Here is an 18088-nt window from a genome sequence, read left to right as displayed (position 1 = left end):
CCTTCTTCAGGCAGAAAACCGAGGTAGTTGTAGGGCTCATTTAATTTGTTTCCTTTTTCTCAAAGACCACAGTCCTGCATTGTGAGTTGTCTTACGTTAGGAGATAGTTGTCTTGTTTATTTTGTCCTATTTTCTAGTTGTTTATGATAGAATGATAAATCTGGTCCTACTTATTCCATCATAGCCATTATTATATTTATTATCATAAATGAAACATTCAAAAATGGTAGGTTTATTTAACTATTTTTAAATCTAAATAACATTTCTAGTCTAAGATGAAAAGCTGAAATCTTCCTGTAATGTGCTTTGTATTTTTTAGACTCATAACTTGAGTTTTTAAGAAATTTTGAGCTTAGCCTTAGACAATTGTGCAGGCTATTATGTCACTGGTAAAATTGTTCACTAACTGAAAAATGAAACTGTAGCCTGTTAGATTGGCAACAGATTATACAGATTTAGAAATACATACTTGCTTTATTTAAATTTAATGATATCTTGAGCTAGGTTTCTTAATTTTGTGATCTTCGTGTAGAAAAATCTATCTTTCTGAAACAACCAGAGACTGATTTTCCTATTGTTAGTGTTCTTAAAACTTAATTCAGTCTTTGTACTATAATTGTATTCTAAGTGTTAATTTTTATTGTTGTTTTTGTTAAAGTATTATACAGAGAGAATTACCCAGCTGGCCCAGAGTAAATATTTACACATGCTTAGATGGAAGAGGTTTTGCCAGCACAGTAAGATTATGGAGCAACTTTATCCTTTTTACAAGGTAAGAAACCTAGAAATAGAATCTGATTCTAGGTTTGTGGGCTCTTTTTTATAGTGAAACAAAATGGTCAATACATTTGTCAGTGCATATTATTAAATATAGTCATTATACCTGTACATTAGATCTCTAGACTTATTCATCCTTCATAACTGCAAATTTGTATCCTTTGACCAATATTTCCCCACCTTCCAGCCCCTGGTAACCACTGTTTTACTCTCTGTTTCTATAGTTTAACAATTTTTTTTAATTCATCGTGTAACCATTCGGTATTTGTCTTTCTCTGTCTTACTTGTTTCACTTAGCATAATGTCCTCCAGGTCCATTCTTAATGTCGCAGTGTTAGGATTTCCTTCTTTCCCATAGCTGAATAATATTCCACTATATATGCCACATCTTCTTTATCCACTCATCCATAAACAGACTCATAGATGGTTTCCATATCTTGGCAATTGGGAATAATGTTTCAGTAGATGTGGAAATACAAATATCTCCTTAAGATACTAATTTTGCTTTCTTCAAATATGTACCCAGAGATATACTATAGATTATATGGCATTCCTATTTTAATTTTTTGAGGACTCTCCATACTGTTTTCCATAAGGGCTGTACCAATTTACAGTCTTACCAATAGTGTATCTTGTCAGTTTTTTTAAGTCATGGCTAAAGATGGGAAAGGAACTAATGGATGCACCTATTTGCCTCTTCTACCAGTGGCAGAAGATAATGGCACCTATTTTTAAGGATGAGATTTGAAGGAAACTTTGTATGATAAAAAATGCATTTTTCTTCATGGATTTGGCCTCTTCTGCTATAGTTGAACAGCTATGAAGCCACCCTCAGTTACCAAACATCTGTATGCACTGACTGTGCTAAAGTCTCTCTCTCCTAAGAATGTGACCACTGCTATTGTCAGTCAAATTCAGAATGTGAAAGATCTTTGATATTCCAGGAGCCTCTTATTTGGCTCCCAAATAGCATTACCCTATGCTTGGAAGCAAATGACCCAAGAGAATAAGGGTTGCAAATAACCATGTTCTGTTTCTGCATTACTTTTAAACAGAAACAAGTTGCCTACATTATGGAGGAGTACAATGATGCCCTTCAGAGAGCTGAAAGATTGTCTGTTGCCCGAGAAAATTTCCTTATGGGAAAAAATAATCCTTCTAACTTAGTGACACAAGAAGACCTGACAATTTATACAAAGTGGTTTGTGTGTCACCTACATTCACTCAGGACTATTCACCACTACCTACAGGTGTGTGAAACATAGTTATGTGATGATGTGGTGCCCTCCCATGATGGTCAGCATTGTTTATTCACATTTGTCAACTACTTTTGGATTGTCGCTGTTTCTGTATTCTACTTACCCTACAAATGACAGGAAAATAATGAGTCATTAGCTTTTTTCTTTGAAACTTTTGAAAACTTTTTTTTCGGAAAGCTTGCTTTAATGAAACTACTCCTCCGTTAGTTTTCTCAAAGATGTCTCTGTTATATTATTTCATATTCACTCTGCAAGTTCTTATTTTCATCAGCTTGTTCAGAACTTATGATGTTCAATTTAGACCCACTTTTTAATTCAGCAATATCTAATGAGGGTCTAATGAGGGTCTAATATATGCCAGGTATGTGTCAGGGCCATGAAGCAAAAACATGGTCTTTCCTGAAAGTAACTGGGTCCCAGGCTGGTAGGAAAATGGGCAAGTAAATAGTCAACTGAAATACAATATGGTAAGAGAGAATAAGTATAAGCACAAAGTACAGAGAATCACAGAGGAGACGCACAGAGGAGGGTAGGCTTAGAGACATCAGAAATGAGTGATGTGATCATATTTTCATTTTGGAAAGATTATTATTTTGCCACCTAAATCTTTTCCTGCTCCTCTATGGCTTATCTCAGTGATAAGATACAGTTATCCAAACCAGAAAGCTGGCCATCTTCCTAACTTCAGGCCTTCCCTAGTTAGTCACCATAGTGTCTCCCTCTGAAACCTCTCTCCCCAGGCATGTGTATAGTAACATTCTGCTCATAAGTCCCCATCCCCCACTAAACTGTAAACTCTTTGAGGTTGGTCCCACTACTTACTCTTCTTGATATCGCTAGCACCTCACACAATGTCTTGTCATCATCCATTATGGATGCTTGATCAATGTAGATATGCTTGGAGGTTAATGTTGCTTAGCATTGGTGATTGTAACAGGTCTCTCAGGTCTAGATTTAGCACCTTATGTTTGAGCAGGATCCTAAGGCCCAACTCTGCCTCCTTCTCCTCTATCAAAGCAAAGGTTTGCTCCTGAGCCTAAGTGTGAAAGCTTCTGTGAGAATTGAGTTGACTTTTAGCCTCTTGGTTGTGCTTTTCTGTAGTCACTCCAGTATTTGCCTATCTCCAAAGTGTTGAATATAGCTGTCAATGAAGGTCCTGAGGCTGATCAGGAGAATGAAAGGGTCTGGGTCAATGACATCGACCCTAACATCCAGGGTTGTACATCTCTGGGCCCAGTGAATACCAGGATTTCAGGTAAGAAATTAGTCTTCTTTCCACCAGGATAATGTGGAGAAAGAAGATTGTGGTTTTGCACATGTGTTATTTTGTCACATGATCTTGCTTAAAGCTTTTCTATATACCAAGAAAGTTATACCTTCTTAATAAATAAGTATTAACATAATATTTTCTGATGGAAAAAATAAGTATTTTTCTTAGCCATTATTATCTTCATCTTTATAACTGGCAAATAGAAAAAGAAGCAATGAACTTCAAGTTGGGAGTACTGGGTTCTAGACATGTTTTTGTCATGGCTTCACTGTGAACCTGCCTGTTTAGGTCGTTTCATCTCTTTGGGCTTCAATTTATTCATCTTCAAAATAAACCCTTCAGATTAAGTTTTGTCTAAGACCTCTTTTAAGTTTTAATATTACATGTTTTAAACTGGTATGGAGGTTCCTCAAGAAATTAAGAATAGAGCTACCCTACAACTCAGCAATTGAACTACTAGGTATCTACCCCAAAGATACAAATGTAGTGATCTGAGGGGGCACCTGCACCCCAATGTTCATAGCAGCAATGCCCACAATAGCCAAACTGTAGAAAAAGCTGAGATGTCCATCGACAGATGAATGGATAAAGAAGATATGGTATGTATATACAATGGAATATTACTCAGTCGTCAAGAAGGACCAATACTTAACATTTACATAGATGTGGATGGAACTGGAAGGTATTATGCTGAGTGAAATAAGTCAGTCAGAGAGAGACAATTATCATATGGTTTCACTCATGTGTAGAATATAAGAAACAGCACATAACAACCATAGGGTAAGGGAGGGAAAACTAAATGACAAGTCATCAGAGAGGGAGAAAAACCATGACAGACTCTTACCTATAAAAAACAAACTGAGGATTGAAGGAGGGGATGTGAGTAGGGGGATGAAATAATTTAGTGATGGGCATTAAGGAGGGCAGGTGATGTGATGAATACCAGGTGTTTTACACAACTGAAAAATCATTGAATACTACATCTGAAACTAAGGATGTACTTTATATTGCCTAATTGAATTTAAATTTAAAAATTTTGATAAATAAAAAAATAATTTCCTTATGTGAATCAATATAATGGTCTTCCTGCCCTTATCTTGTGTTATAGAAGACTAAGAAACCTAATTAGGTTTCTACTCTGAGTGACATATTTGCTTGGGATGTGCACAGAGTGACACAGGAGCACCTGAGGAGACAGCCAACCTAGTTGTGAGGAATCAGTGAAGGCATCTCAAAGGAAAGGAGTCCAAAATGAGTCTTTAGAAATGAACAAGAGTGAACCAGGCAAAAGGAGATAAAGTCTCACCTTCTAATTTTCTGGTTAATTTATAAATCATTCTCTTAGTTTACCACAAAGGAATATAGGTAGTTCTGCTCCCACTAAGTCATTCTCCAAAGGATCTGTTGGGTTTCTCCTATAGGCCATGTGACAGAGACTGGTCCTTGCTCCCTCCCTCAGAAAGCCAGCCTCAAGAGTTTGTCAGATAGGCACAGCCCAATGTGGCACAGCCTGTAAATTATGGCAGAGGATGTTGGGTAAAGCAGAATGGCCCTTTCTTTTAGCAGAGGAGATCCTGCCTCCAGTTATCTTAAAGGACGTTCCATTTTCTCTCCCCAACTAGTGCTTATTGGTCTTCATGCTCTTGATTTTGGGTTTTTAGGGCTGACGAGAAGAGAAGCTGCCTTTTTCCTGCCCCAACACGTGACTGAAAGAGAAGAACTGACACCTCAGCTGGGGGTTCTGCTCTCCCATTTCAATATCCCCTATGACTTGGAAGAGCTGAGGGATGCTGCTCAGGAAATCGAACTTTTTAATTTGGTACTTGATGGACTCTTTCTTAATACAAAGATAGGTGTTTGTGAAAGAAAATACTACTGTTTGCCACAAAATACCACTATCCTGCCACAATTGTTTCTAGAGTGATAAACTGTAATAGTAATAGGTAAGATTTAGAATGGCGATTGAACTTCCCCTCTATTAAGAGTATTGGGACCCTTGTGTATATAATCCAGAGGGGTTGCAGGATTGATTTTTCTGCAGAATTTAAAGAAAAAAAGTAGGTTGGAGTCCATAACTGATGATGCAAATGTAGCCAAGATTCGGCAGATTTGCATAGTGGAGTTGTCTAGAGTCTCGAGCCCTTTGATCCTCATGATGTGTTATAATAGCTCTCCTATTGGCAAAATGCTTTATATTCAATAGAGTTCATATTGCATAGTGATTTTTAAAGTCAAGCAGTCTGCTTTGCTATAACACAGTGTTGCACTTCCTTTAAAAAAGCCTCATGTTAACAAAAACCATGTTAAAACTTATTTCTAAGGTAAAAATAAGATTATGTATAGACAGCTTCAAGTTTATTACACCAAGTTTTCAGCCAAAGCTTCAACAATAAAGATATTTTTCTAGCTCTGGGCTTATAATATTTGCAAGTATGTATATTTCCTAGGTAAAAATAGTAAACTGATCCAAACAAGCAAAAATAAAATCTGAATGTTTTTGAGTGCTCTTTGTGTAAGAAGGAGCCACTGTCTTCTCTGTCATCACTTGCCTTGACATTCAGGTTTCACTTCCATTTGTGCTTATTCCAGCATGATTTTACTAGGATTATTTTTGTATGTAACACAGGTTCTTTACGCTCCCTAAAACTGGTAGTGTCACATGTACTCAGGTTTCTTCGAAAGTGATGATGTTTTAGCTTTTGCCTTTCTTTTCATATCACCAGCAGCACTATCTACAATAGAGCCCTTCTTTTGTTTTTTTAAGATTTTATTTATTTATTTGAGAGAGAGAGTGTGTGTGTGAGCCGGAGAGAGAGGAAGAGAGAATCTGAAACAAACTCTGAGCTGAGTGCAGACCCTGACGTGGGGCTCCCTCTCACGGCTGTGAGGTTATGACCCAAGCCAAAACCAAGTGTCAGACGCTGAACCAACTGAGCCACCCAGGCACCCCTACGACAGAGCGCTTCTATGGGAGTATTTTTACCCTCATGATCAGCAAGTATTATGAGATAAATACAAATAAATACAAAATAAATACAAATAAATTATAACACAGTAGACTATTGTCAATGATAACAAAAGAAAATGAGGCTGCTGAGCCAACTTGTTCCCAAAGAACAACTTGTTTCCCTTATATAGTGATAGTTTCTATTTCTGACTTTCTTATAACAGTATTATATGCAATGCTTGTGCTCACAGGATAATCACATTACAACAGCTTTTTTTTATGTGTAGGCAGAGTTCTTATATTTGGGTACTGTTTATTCTGGTTCTCTATCTAATTCCTTAGAGCAGGGTCAGCCAACTACAGCCTGCAGGCCACCATCTGTTTTGTTTTGTTTTTTATATAAGTTTAATTGAAATTCATCCATGCCCATTCATTTACATATTACCTATGACTGCTTTCACACCACAACTGCAGAGCTGAATAGTTGCAACAGAGACCTATGTATGGTCTGCAAAGGCTAAAATATTTATTATTTGACTCTAAGAAAAATGCTGCTGCCCTAGCCCTAGACTAGCACTGTCTCCTTGAACTTCCTGCACTGTTAGATATGATCTGTATCTGCACAGTTCAATATGTTAACCATGCAGCTATTAACCACTTAAAATGTGGGTAGTGTAAGTGAAGAACTAAAATATAAATTTTATATAATTTTAATGAATTTACATTTAGTTTTATTTATTTTTTAATTTTTTTAAAATTTACATTTAAATGTTAAACAGACACATATGACTAGGGGCCGTAGTATTGCATAGCACAACCCACAAGTTACCAGCATTAACTGAAAGAATCTTTAGCTCTGTGACAAATTGAACTTACTCTCACATTCCAGAATCCTTTATTAAGCCCCCAGTATGTGCCAGAACCATGGTAGGTTCTGTGTGCGTGTGTGCGTGTGTGTTTGTGTATGTAATAAAATATATACAAGATTGACCATTTTAACCATTCATAAATGCACAGTTTAGTGTCATTAATTACATCCACATTGTTGTGCAACCATCACCATGTGGCTCCTTCTTGAGATTCACAGTCTGTGCCCTCGAGAAGTTTACCAGGTAGTAAGGAAATCATAACGTATTATGGCCAGTACAATGAGGAAGGTACTACCATAGGCTCAGGAAGCCTGGGCCCGCTCTGGAGAAGGGAAGAAGTGTTCTACATTTTGGCGGGAGGCATTTATAAGACAGAATGTGCTAGTAGCCTCGGTCTGAAAATGAAGGGTGAAGGAACTGGCTGAGATACCCTAAAAACTTTTAACAGATCCCAACGTCTGGAACCTTCTCTCTAGCAACATCCTGGTCAGTATTCTGGGACCAAGATTTATCTAACCTTTGGATTTTCTAGTTTGTCAGGTGGATGAAAAAAGAATGTATTTCTAAAGGACAATTTTACTTCCCATTTAGGGGCCATCTCAACTTACATATAAATAGATATATTACATAATTTCCAATCTTTGGAACAGATATTCAGAACAAGTAACACTTCCAACACAGTTATGGCAATGAGCTGACTTAATACCTGTCCCTCGCAGGATATACATTCAATGCCTGTTACTGTCACAGAGTCGTGATTCATTAATTAGTTTAACTCCAAGATTGTCCCAAAGGGAATCAATAGCTAGTTTTGAAATTGCCTATAATCTGAGACTTTTTCTGCATTCCACTTCTCTCTCCTTAATCCTTTTCAGGTTTCCCAAAAATTTCAAAGCATCTTCATGGAGCAACAGACAATGCAAACATTTCCAGAATATGATGCTGAGATAGATAAAGTAGAGAACTTGGGTTTGGCAGGACCTGGTATGACCTTGAAAAAAAGAGCTAACTGGATTTCCTTTATAAAGGTAAGAGACCTGTGGTGACAGTCACCTGTCAGTGATGTCAGCAGTGTCACAAAGTATCTTCCACACTAGCCAGGCAACTTGGCAGTACCAGGTCTGTCAGGTCCTAGTGTCCCCTCTCCTCAATGCCCTAAGCAAACTGTCCCTAGGAGGAAGGGTAGGTGCCTGGCCTTGTACACCAGGACCCCCCAGCTCCTCCCTACCTTGGGTCTATGTTGAAATTAGCCATGTTGACCTGCCTTCTCTGGAAAGTCCCTATTCTCCTGTACTCTCTCTTGGGTCAGAACTCCATTCTGCTTGTTAGTGATCTTGGTTACTTGGCTAGAACCAAGAATAACACTCAAATGTATAATTGAGTAGTATAGATCCAGCTTTTTAGTCAAAAACTATTCACTGAGTATATACTGTATCAGGAATGACTCTTGGTTCCAGAGGTACACAATTCACAAACAATACCAAGTAAGCAGATTAAATAAGATGATTTGGGGTAGTGGTAAGTATAGTTGATTCTCATTGTTTGGGGGTAGTTGTGTCCTGTAAAGTTGCCACAAACACTGAATTAACAAATACTGAACCATTTATTGCTCATAGGGGAAATACAAGGTTAGGTACATCAACTGATTGATACGTAACCTTGCTTTATGTGTGTTTCTGTTTAAAGATATTTTATTTAATATATGTTTTTGATTCGATAGTATTGAACTCATGGCCAATAGCACTATAACTCGTGACTGAGCAAAGCTTATCAAACATAAACATTTCTTCTATAAGACATATCACAGCCTTCCTGTACTTCGGAGCACTAGGCTACACTTCAGCAATACACTTAGGGGCCATTTTAAACACTGAAATCACCACCAACAAAAACAAAAAAACAAAAAACAAAACACAAAAATATAGAAATGTGCCACTAACTAGACCACAAAAAGGACACTTATTTACAGAATGAGAGCTGAAACAAGAAGACAGAATGTCACCTTGTGTGACCTTGGCTGAGAACGTGGAGTTGGGTGATTCGAATTTTTTCACCATTCTTTGCATGTCCGCGAGTAACCAGGATAGGCCAGTATTGATTTTGGGGGTTATGAACAAATTTTAGTGAGAAAAGTTTGCAAATACAAAATCCATGAGTGAGAGGATCAACTATATTATGTAGGAAAGAAAAGTCTTATGTGATAAAGGTGAATGGAAGGAAAGGAGAGGAAAATCAAAGGTGACTCCTAAGTAATGAGGCTTGAGCAAATGGGTGGTTGGTGTAGGGAAAGCCAGATTTTCTGTTCTAGAATATTATATTTGCCTTCCAACTATAAGTATCAAGGAGATAGTTGGATATAACATACTGGAACTTAGAGCTAGATATAAATTTGAAGGTTATTAAGTATATTGATGTTTTTATAACTATAGAGCTAATTTTTAAATACGCCCTGTTAATGGGTAAGGTAAAATTTTATATGCGGAGTCTTTGTGGGAGAACTTCTCTCACTCTAAAAATCAAGTGTGGTGTGCAATACTGATGGATGGGTTTAGGGTCCCTCCCGCTCATGGAGGGTGCTGTGTTGTCCCAGATGAAGCTAATGCATATCATAGTCTAGGCACCAATAGGAACTGCCACTCCCATCTCGCTCCATGCTCTGTGAGCCCATATAGACCCTTTCCAAGACTTCACATGCTCTAATCAACCTTCTAGCACCAAGGCATTTCAGAAGGTCCTTGAATCCCTTTGCTTGCAACTTTTATTGCTAACCATTCTGTTATGTTGTAACTGTGTGAACATGTTTGTCCACTAGATTAAGCCAAAATGTGATCCTTGGCAAAAGAAGATTTTGACCAAACTGAAAGAACGGAAAAGAATAGATGTATTGATGCAACTCCAGGCAAAGTTTTTGAAAGTAAGAAATGGCCATATTCCCTTGTAGATAAAGTTCTTGCTAAAATCATTCTCAGAAAATTGAATTTTCTTTTCCTTTTTAAGAAATATTAGCCATGGATTCACTATAAAGGCTTTATTTGGAACTTTCTAATCTAATTGCCAAAATTTTATAATCTTGTTAGTTTTCAGTAGAAAGTAACAAATTTTCCAGCTTTGGCACCAAAGTCTCTGTGCGACACTGACCTAATAGCACAACCTCCTTGAGTTTGTTTCCTCATTTGTGAAACAAAAATACTGTACGAAATTATCTTATTTTTATTCCAAAAAGCTCACAGTATAAAATTTCTCATCTTAATCATTTTAAACACACAGTTTAGTGGTATTCAATACATTCACACTGTCATGAAACAGATATACTGGAACTTTTTCATCCTGCCAAACTGAAGCTCTGTACCTGTTAAACAACAATTCCCTACTTCTCCCCAAAGTTCCTAGAAACCACCATTCTACCTTCTGTTTCATATAGATAAAGTCTCATATAAGTAGACTCACACAGTATTAGTCTTTTTGTGACTGGCTTATTTCACTTAGGACAATGTCCTCAAGATTCATGCATGTGAATTCACTCATGTGACCAGACGTCTTCTCCCTTCTTTTCATGAACATTTTATCAGATTTTTTTTAAAGATTTTTTTTACTTATTCATGAGAGACACAGAGAGAGGCAGAAGACACAGGCAGAGGGAGAAGAAGGCTCTCTGCAGGGAGCCAGTTATGGGACTGGATCCCGGGGACTTTGGGATCACGCCCTGAGCCAAACATAGATGCTCAACCACTGAGCCACCCAGGCATCCCCATTTTATCAGCTTTATTCACAATAGCCAAAAACTAGAAACAACCCAGATATATTTCAGTGGGTAAATAAACTAATTGTGGTGCATCTTGTACCATGGAATAGCAGTCATCTGTTAAAAAAAAAAAAAAAAAAAAGAACAAACTAGCGATATACCCAAGAACCTGGATGAATCTCCAGAGAACTATGTGAGTGAAAAAAAGTGAGTTCCATTAAGACTGTATGAGTCCATTTATACTCTTGAAATGACTAAGTATAGAAATGAAGACAGATTAGTGGATTGTAGGAGTTAAGGGAAGACTGGTGAGGAAGAGAGAGGAATATGGCTATAAAAGAGCAACATGAGGGATCCTTGTGGTGGTGGATCTCTTCTATAAGTTGACTGTATCAATGTCAATATCCGGGCTGTGATACTGTACTTGGTTTTGCAAGATGTTAACATTGGTAGAAATGGGGTGAAGAGTACATGGGATCTCTTTTCTTAAATGGTGGTAAAATACACTTAACATGGAATTTTCTATTTTAAGCATTTTTAAGTGTACAGTTCAGTGGCATTAAGTACATCCATATTGTTGAGTAATCATCACCACCATCCATCTCCAGAACTCCTCACCTAGAAAATGAAACTGTATATTCATTAAACAACAACTCCTCATTCTTCCCTTCCCTTACTCCCTGGCAACCACCATTCTAATTTCTGTCTCAATGAGTTTGATTACTCTAGGTACCACCTATTAGTGAAATCATATTAGTGAAGACACTAATAAATACGCCCTGTTAATGGGTAAGGTAACACCCTATTAGTGTTCACCTATTAGTGAAGACAGTACTTGTCTTTTTATGACTGGCTTATTTAACCCACCCAGTTTCACCCATGTTGTAGGATATATCAGAATTTCCTTCCCTTTTTAAGGCTGAATTATATTTCCCTGTGTATATCCACCACATTTTTATTATTTATTTATTTATTTATTTATTTATTTATTTATTTATTTATTTATTTTTATCCACCATATTTTTAAAAATCTATTTATTTGTTGATGGACATTTGGGTTGTTTCCACCTCATGGCTATTGTGAATAATGCTTCTATGAACATGAGTATGTAAATACTTTTTTAAGATCCTACTTTCAATTCTTTTGAATATAAACCCAGAAGTATAATTGCTGGGTCATAAGGTAATTCTGTTTTTAATTTTTTGAGGAATCTCCATACTATTTTCCATATCAGTTGCAGCATTTTACAATACTATCAACAGTGCACAGGAGTTCCATTTTCTCTGCATTCTCACCAGCGCTTGTTTCTTCCTTCCTTCCTTCCTTCCTTCCTTCCTTCCTTCCTTCCTTCCTTCCTTCCTTCCTTCCTTCCTTCCTTCCTTCCTTCCTTTCTTGTTCTTCTTCCTCCTCCTCCTCCTCCTTCTTCTTGTTATTAGCCATCCTAATGTATATGAGGTGATATATCATTTTGGTTTTGCTTTGCATTTCTCTGATGATTAGCGATTTTGAGAATCTTTTCATATGTTTCTCAGCCATTTGCATATCATATTTGGAGAAATGTTTATAGCAGTCCTTTGCCCATTTTTAATTGGATTATTTGATTTTCGTTGTTGTAGTTGTGGTTGAGTTGTAGGATTTCTTTATATATTCTAGATATTAACCTCTTATCGGATATATAATTTGCATATATATTCCCTCATTCTATAGGTTGCCTTTTCACTCTGTTAATTGTATCCTTTGATGGACAGAAGCTTTAAAGTTTTATATAGTCACATTTGTTTATTTTTGCTTTATTTGCCTGTGCTTTTGGTGTCATATCCAAGAAATAATTGCCAATTTCAATGTTATGAAGATTTCATAATCTGTTTTTGTCTAAGGGTTTTATAGTTTTAGGTCTTATGCTTAGGTCTTTAATCCATTATAAGTTAATTTTCTGTGTATGGTGTACAAAAGAGGCTTATTGTTAATTATTTTGCATGTGGATATCCTGTTTTCCTAGAATCATTTGTTGAAGGGACTGTCCCTTCTCTGTTGAATGTATTGATATCCTTGTCTAAAATCATTTGGCCATATACTTGAAGGTTTACTTCTAGGCTCTCTATTCTATTTTCTGTTGGTCTGTGTGCCCAATTTATTCCAGTGCCATACTATTTTGACTACTGTAGCTTTGTAATATGGTTTGGAATTAGAAAATGTGGGTCCTCCAACTTTGTTCTTCTTTTTCAAAATTACTTTGGCTATTTGGGGTCCCTTGAGATTTCATATGAACTTTAGGATGAATTTTTCTACTTCTCCAAAAAAAAGCCATTGGAGTTTCGGTAGGGATTGGACTAAATGATACTTGAAGTTCCTTGTGATATTAAAATGACTGAAATACCATAATACATATATCACTGCCATTGAACTTCAACTCTGGGACTCTTATTTGATCCTTTATCCCCGGAAGAGGAAAAGGAACATTTATTCAGTACCTACTACATGCCAGGCATTCCTGCAGCAATCCTGGGAAAGACATCATTAGTGTTCTTGTTAGGCTGACCTGTTCTGCTCTATGTGCTGAAGTCAGGATTCCAGCAGAGATATGAGCCCAGGCCTGTGTTCTTACAAAGCCTGCACTTTCCTCACACTACCCAGCTGCCTCTTCCTCCATCTCCTGGAGTTTCCTAATAGCAAACTGTGTTTGTATCCAAAACGATGGGTGTTTATCTTTTCATTGATGCCACAGCACTTCCAGGGATACAGTGTGCTATTGTGTTTAGAGGGTTGTCACAGAGTTTTAAATTTAAATATTTACGATGTTGAATGGATGGGCATAAAGGAATCATGATGTTTGAGTCTGATGTTATTTATTTTTTAACTGAATAAAGCCCCACCTGGAGCTTCTTTCTTTTTGTGTCTATGTGACCAAATTCTTGCTGAGAAGAAGGGAATAACTCTTTTCTGAACCATTCCTTTTCCTCTCGCTCTACTTGAGATTTCCAGCCCTGAACGAGTAATGCAAGTGCTCCAAGACCACGCTGCAAAGACCATCATGCTGGCTTCATCTCCTCCAACTTTTGTGGCTTCCCAGGGTTTGCATCAATGCAACTATGACCAAATCTGGGAGAATATTTATAGCAACATCAACCTCTACCAGGTACGACAGGAAGAAATAATCAATATGCCTTTCTATTCAACTCACTACCTCTGTGTAGACCTTAGAAATTTACTTTGGTAATCTTTCAGAGACCCTCCCCGTAAAAGCTTTATTAACCAGCCAGGATTGTTTATATTATAAAAAAGACTAAATGATAATTAAAAAGAGGGACATAAAAAGGTGTTTTATAAGATCTTGCTGCTGGGACATACACTAACCACTACATACCAATACAACACTGCACACTCTAGTGATAAACACCAAATGAGTTGGACAATTGTTAAACATTGTGAGTGTTTAGAGGCACAATGGTCCCCCCAGGGTTGATTTTTTTGAGAAAAGCCTCTTGAAGGAGAACGAAATTATACTGGGCTTGAGGGAATCGTCAGGCCTAGGGAAGTGGTGGTGGAGAGGGAAGCAGATCCTAGGAGGGAAGCATGAACACCAATGCAGAGAAGACACTGTGGAATGTTCAAGATCAACTTGGTTGAGTGAAAGATTCATGTGGAAATATAGGGAAGAGAAGTTTTTTTAAGGGGGAGGAGAGAGCAAGTTGTGAATGCCCATAGATTTCAGACAAAGGAATGTGTGCTTTATCCTACAAGGGAAGTGACATATACAAAGTCTTATTTTTTTAGTAAGATTGATGTGGCAGCAAGGTATTAGTTGGATTGGAAGAGGGAGAGACTGGAGGCAGGGAAGCCAGCTAGATAGCTACTATATGATAGGCTTAACGTTGGGCAATGAAAGGCAATTTCTACACAAAGCTATTGGATATTTCTCTTTACAATGATACTATAACATTTTAAAATAATCTGCTATTGTTTATTCATTGCTTTAAGGGAAGAGTTTTGTTTTCTTTGCTTATTTAAGATAGGAATACTCAATATGTTTATGATCTGGGAGGAATGGGCAGTGAAGAAGAACAAGAGATGGAAGATATGAAAGGGTAAATTTGAGAAACAAGTGACCTGGGATAGAGGAAGGGATGGGATGAAGAAACCAGTTGAAGGAGTAATTTTGAGAAAAGGAGAATAGCATTACTTCCCTTGAGGTGAATGAGATATATAGAATTGTCGGGTACAAAAAGGTAAGATGTCGTAGCTTGTAAATGGCCCTGGCCCTGGTTGTTTCAGAGAGGGAAGGGGGAGGATGTCTGCATTAGTGAGATGGAAGATTAAAGTGACATGTGAGGAGGTGGATCACTGTGGGAAATGCCAGAGGGCCACCAATGAGAAAAGAATTGTAAGGATGACCATGTAGCTAGAGGGCCCAGTTGAAGTAAGAGGGCATGACTTTTAGTGAGCCTAATCTACATAGTAATCCTATTAGTTTCATCCCTAAAAATAATTGTAAAAATTTATACATAAAGTCGAAGGCATCAAGAGGTTTAGTAGAATGCTAGAGAGAGAAGCCAGCACTCCCATGGTCCATCATCCCAGGCTGGGTATGGAAGAGAGTGAAACCTAAATGAGTTACAGATTGGTTGGAAGCAAAAACATAAGTGCATGCATGTGTATACACACACACACACACACACACACACACACACACACCACAACTTTTACAACTTTTCAACCTGTTTAGATAAGGATCTAGAGAATCTAATAAAAAATGAGTTGGCCAAACAGATCGGACACAGATACAGGATATCATGGAATGGATCTACCTGGCCTCTGAATTCCCTGCCAGGGCATGCAAATACCAGTGACACTCCTCAGCTTGCATCTTGCCAGAGTACAAAAAACAGCATCTTTCCTATCCCATAGCCATTTCACAGTGAAGTCTATGTCACCCGGAAGACCTTGTACTGGCAAGGGGACAAAACATCCGGCTCTTTTGCTTCTTGAACCAAACTTAAGGGGAAAGAGGTAGGGAGTAGGAAGGTTGGGAGGACGTTGAAGGCAGAGGCATCCCAGACCTCTGCTCCTAGGATCCTGGACAGTGCTTCTTGATCCTGATATAATCTTCCCTTACCTGAATTCTGGTTTTAATATCTGATGGCCACCGCAAGTCTGTTTTCCTCCTTGAATGGGGGAATTAAATTCCTGGAGGCCAGATGAGGGGAAAAAGAGGTGAATATGAGTAAGGAAGAGGTAGGAGGCAAAAGAAGAGGGAGTCAGAGGTGAAGAGCTTCATGTTTGAAGTCATGGAGAAGTGATGGTCCGGGGTCTGGCTAGGCCAGCAGGCCAGAAATGTAGCAGTGCCCATGGGGACTCGGGACAAAGGAGGTTATCACGGAAAAGCAGAATGTGCAGGGCAAGACCAGGAGATGATGGCTCAGGTGGGTGTTGAAAGGCAGAAAACCCTACGCAACAGTGTGAGGAGCCCAGCCACACAGTGGGGAAAACTGACCCTTCCTGTCATTCTCTGTTGCTGCTTCCCTCCATTTGCAGATGAGATGGAAAGTCAGGGTATGATGAAATACAGTCTCTGCTTTCACCAAAGTCTGTTTTGAATGTAGTTGCCCAGTGTTAAATGGGAAGGGGGAAAAAGAGAGAGAGAGAAAGAAAGAAAACCACTTCCTCTGGCTATTTACTGACTTGTAAATGTTGTTCGTAGAATTGACCAAAGGGAGAAAAATGTGAGCACCTATTTTTCAAGTTGATTTATGGTAAACAGATCCTAAAAAGACTTAGGTTACCTATAGATTTCAGAGGTGGAGCGTGAGGGGAGACACAGAGCCCACCCAAATTACCCTACCTGTTAGCGTCCTGTTTCCTGTTCCTGCAAGTTTCCTGTTCATTCATTCATTCATTCATTCAGTGACTATTACACAGATGCTGCCTCTGTGCCAGGAGCTGTGCTGCTCAGGGAATGAAACATGCAATAAACAGGTGACCAAGAGCACATCTACATCTCTACCTTGTGGGTGCAATGAGGAAAACCACAGGGACAGGAGGCAGTGGGGTAGAGAGAAGCACCCTTTGATAGATGGACCAAGCTCTTTCAGAGTTGGGGACCTCTGAGCTAACATTTGATGAATGAGAAGGAGTCAGCCACACTCCAGAAGAGCTTTCCAAGTGGGGAATAGAAAATAGCACAGTGTTTGAAAAAGAAAATCCCGAAGCAACCATCCATGGCTTTCTACTTCCCTTCACATTTTCCTGTGGGCGTTACTTTGTGACCTGACCTCCTCATGTATTTCTGCTCTGGTCAAGAGGCACTTTCTACAGTATCCGAATGCTATTCTGAATGTTGAATACAAGCTAGATGAGATTAGGATGAGGTTAAAGATGGAAGATGGAGAAGTCACAGGAACATGGGTATGAATTTTAAAGCTCTGTGACTATTTTGCAAGCATGTAGCAGTCAAGTATGAATTTTAGCATCCATACGGTGGCCAGCGTTTTGATTCTGAAGTTGGCAAGTGACAATAAATAACCCCATAAAAAAAAAAAACTTTGTTAAGGGCCTTCTGCATGAAGGAAAGCAAACCTCATAGGACAGTCGGTTCTGACAGCTCTGAAGGAATGTAAGCACTAATTATAGCACAACCACGAGACAGTTTCTGGTCAGTTTTCAGTGAATACTCTTTACCAGTAGCCTTTCCTTAGGGAATCTTTTAGAAAATAATCATTTTGTTTTATTTTATTTTATTTTATTTTATTTTATTTTTAAACGTTTTATTTTAGAATAGTTTTAGATTTACAGAAAAGTTACAAAGATAATACAAAGAGATCCCAGGAATCTCCTGTCCAGTTTCTCCTATTATTAACATATTACTTTGCCACACCTAAGGAACCAGCATTGGTATATTACTGATATCTAAACTAGATGATATTTGGAATTTACTGGTTTTTCCATTAATGTCTTCTTTGCACTATTATGACTGCCTTTAAATGTCATATTTCCCAGCCTCCTCAGATCTGTGCTATTGTCTCAGGCTTTCCCTGATGGTCTTTGGGCGTACTGACCAGGCAACCTAGAGAACATTCCCTAATTTGAATTTGCCTGATGTTTTTCTCATGGCTACACTGAGGTTATAGGTTTGGAGGACGAACACCCCAGAGGTGAAGTGCCCTTCTTATCAGAACGTATCTGGGGCAGATGCTATCAACCTGATTTATTACTGGGGATGTTAAACT

At 38.1% G+C, this 18088-nt stretch overlaps 1 protein-coding gene across 7 annotated transcripts in view; it reads left to right on the top strand.

The window, feature by feature from the left end:
• Window positions 1–18088, top strand: part of LOC121490128 — a 157840-nt gene that overhangs the window by 24769 nt on the left and 114983 nt on the right. For all 7 annotated transcript variants that reach the window (XR_005987516.1, XM_041753824.1, XM_041753826.1 and 4 more), the window contains exons 5-11: window positions 659–772; window positions 1833–2027; window positions 3138–3291; window positions 4968–5125; window positions 7998–8150; window positions 9935–10036; window positions 13840–14001. Coding sequence is in view for 6 of the 7 variants with exons in the window: in XM_041753824.1 (XP_041609758.1) it covers window positions 659–772; window positions 1833–2027; window positions 3138–3291; window positions 4968–5125; window positions 7998–8150; window positions 9935–10036; window positions 13840–14001 (1038 nt within the window). In the remaining variant the exon portion in view is untranslated. The remainder of the gene's footprint in view (window positions 1–658; window positions 773–1832; window positions 2028–3137; window positions 3292–4967; window positions 5126–7997; window positions 8151–9934; window positions 10037–13839; window positions 14002–18088) is intronic.

This window comes from Vulpes lagopus, chromosome 1 (genome assembly GCF_018345385.1).
Source record: "Vulpes lagopus strain Blue_001 chromosome 1, ASM1834538v1, whole genome shotgun sequence".
Lineage (NCBI taxonomy): Eukaryota > Metazoa > Chordata > Mammalia > Carnivora > Canidae > Vulpes > Vulpes lagopus.
This window is presented reverse-complemented; position numbering and strand designations above follow the sequence as displayed.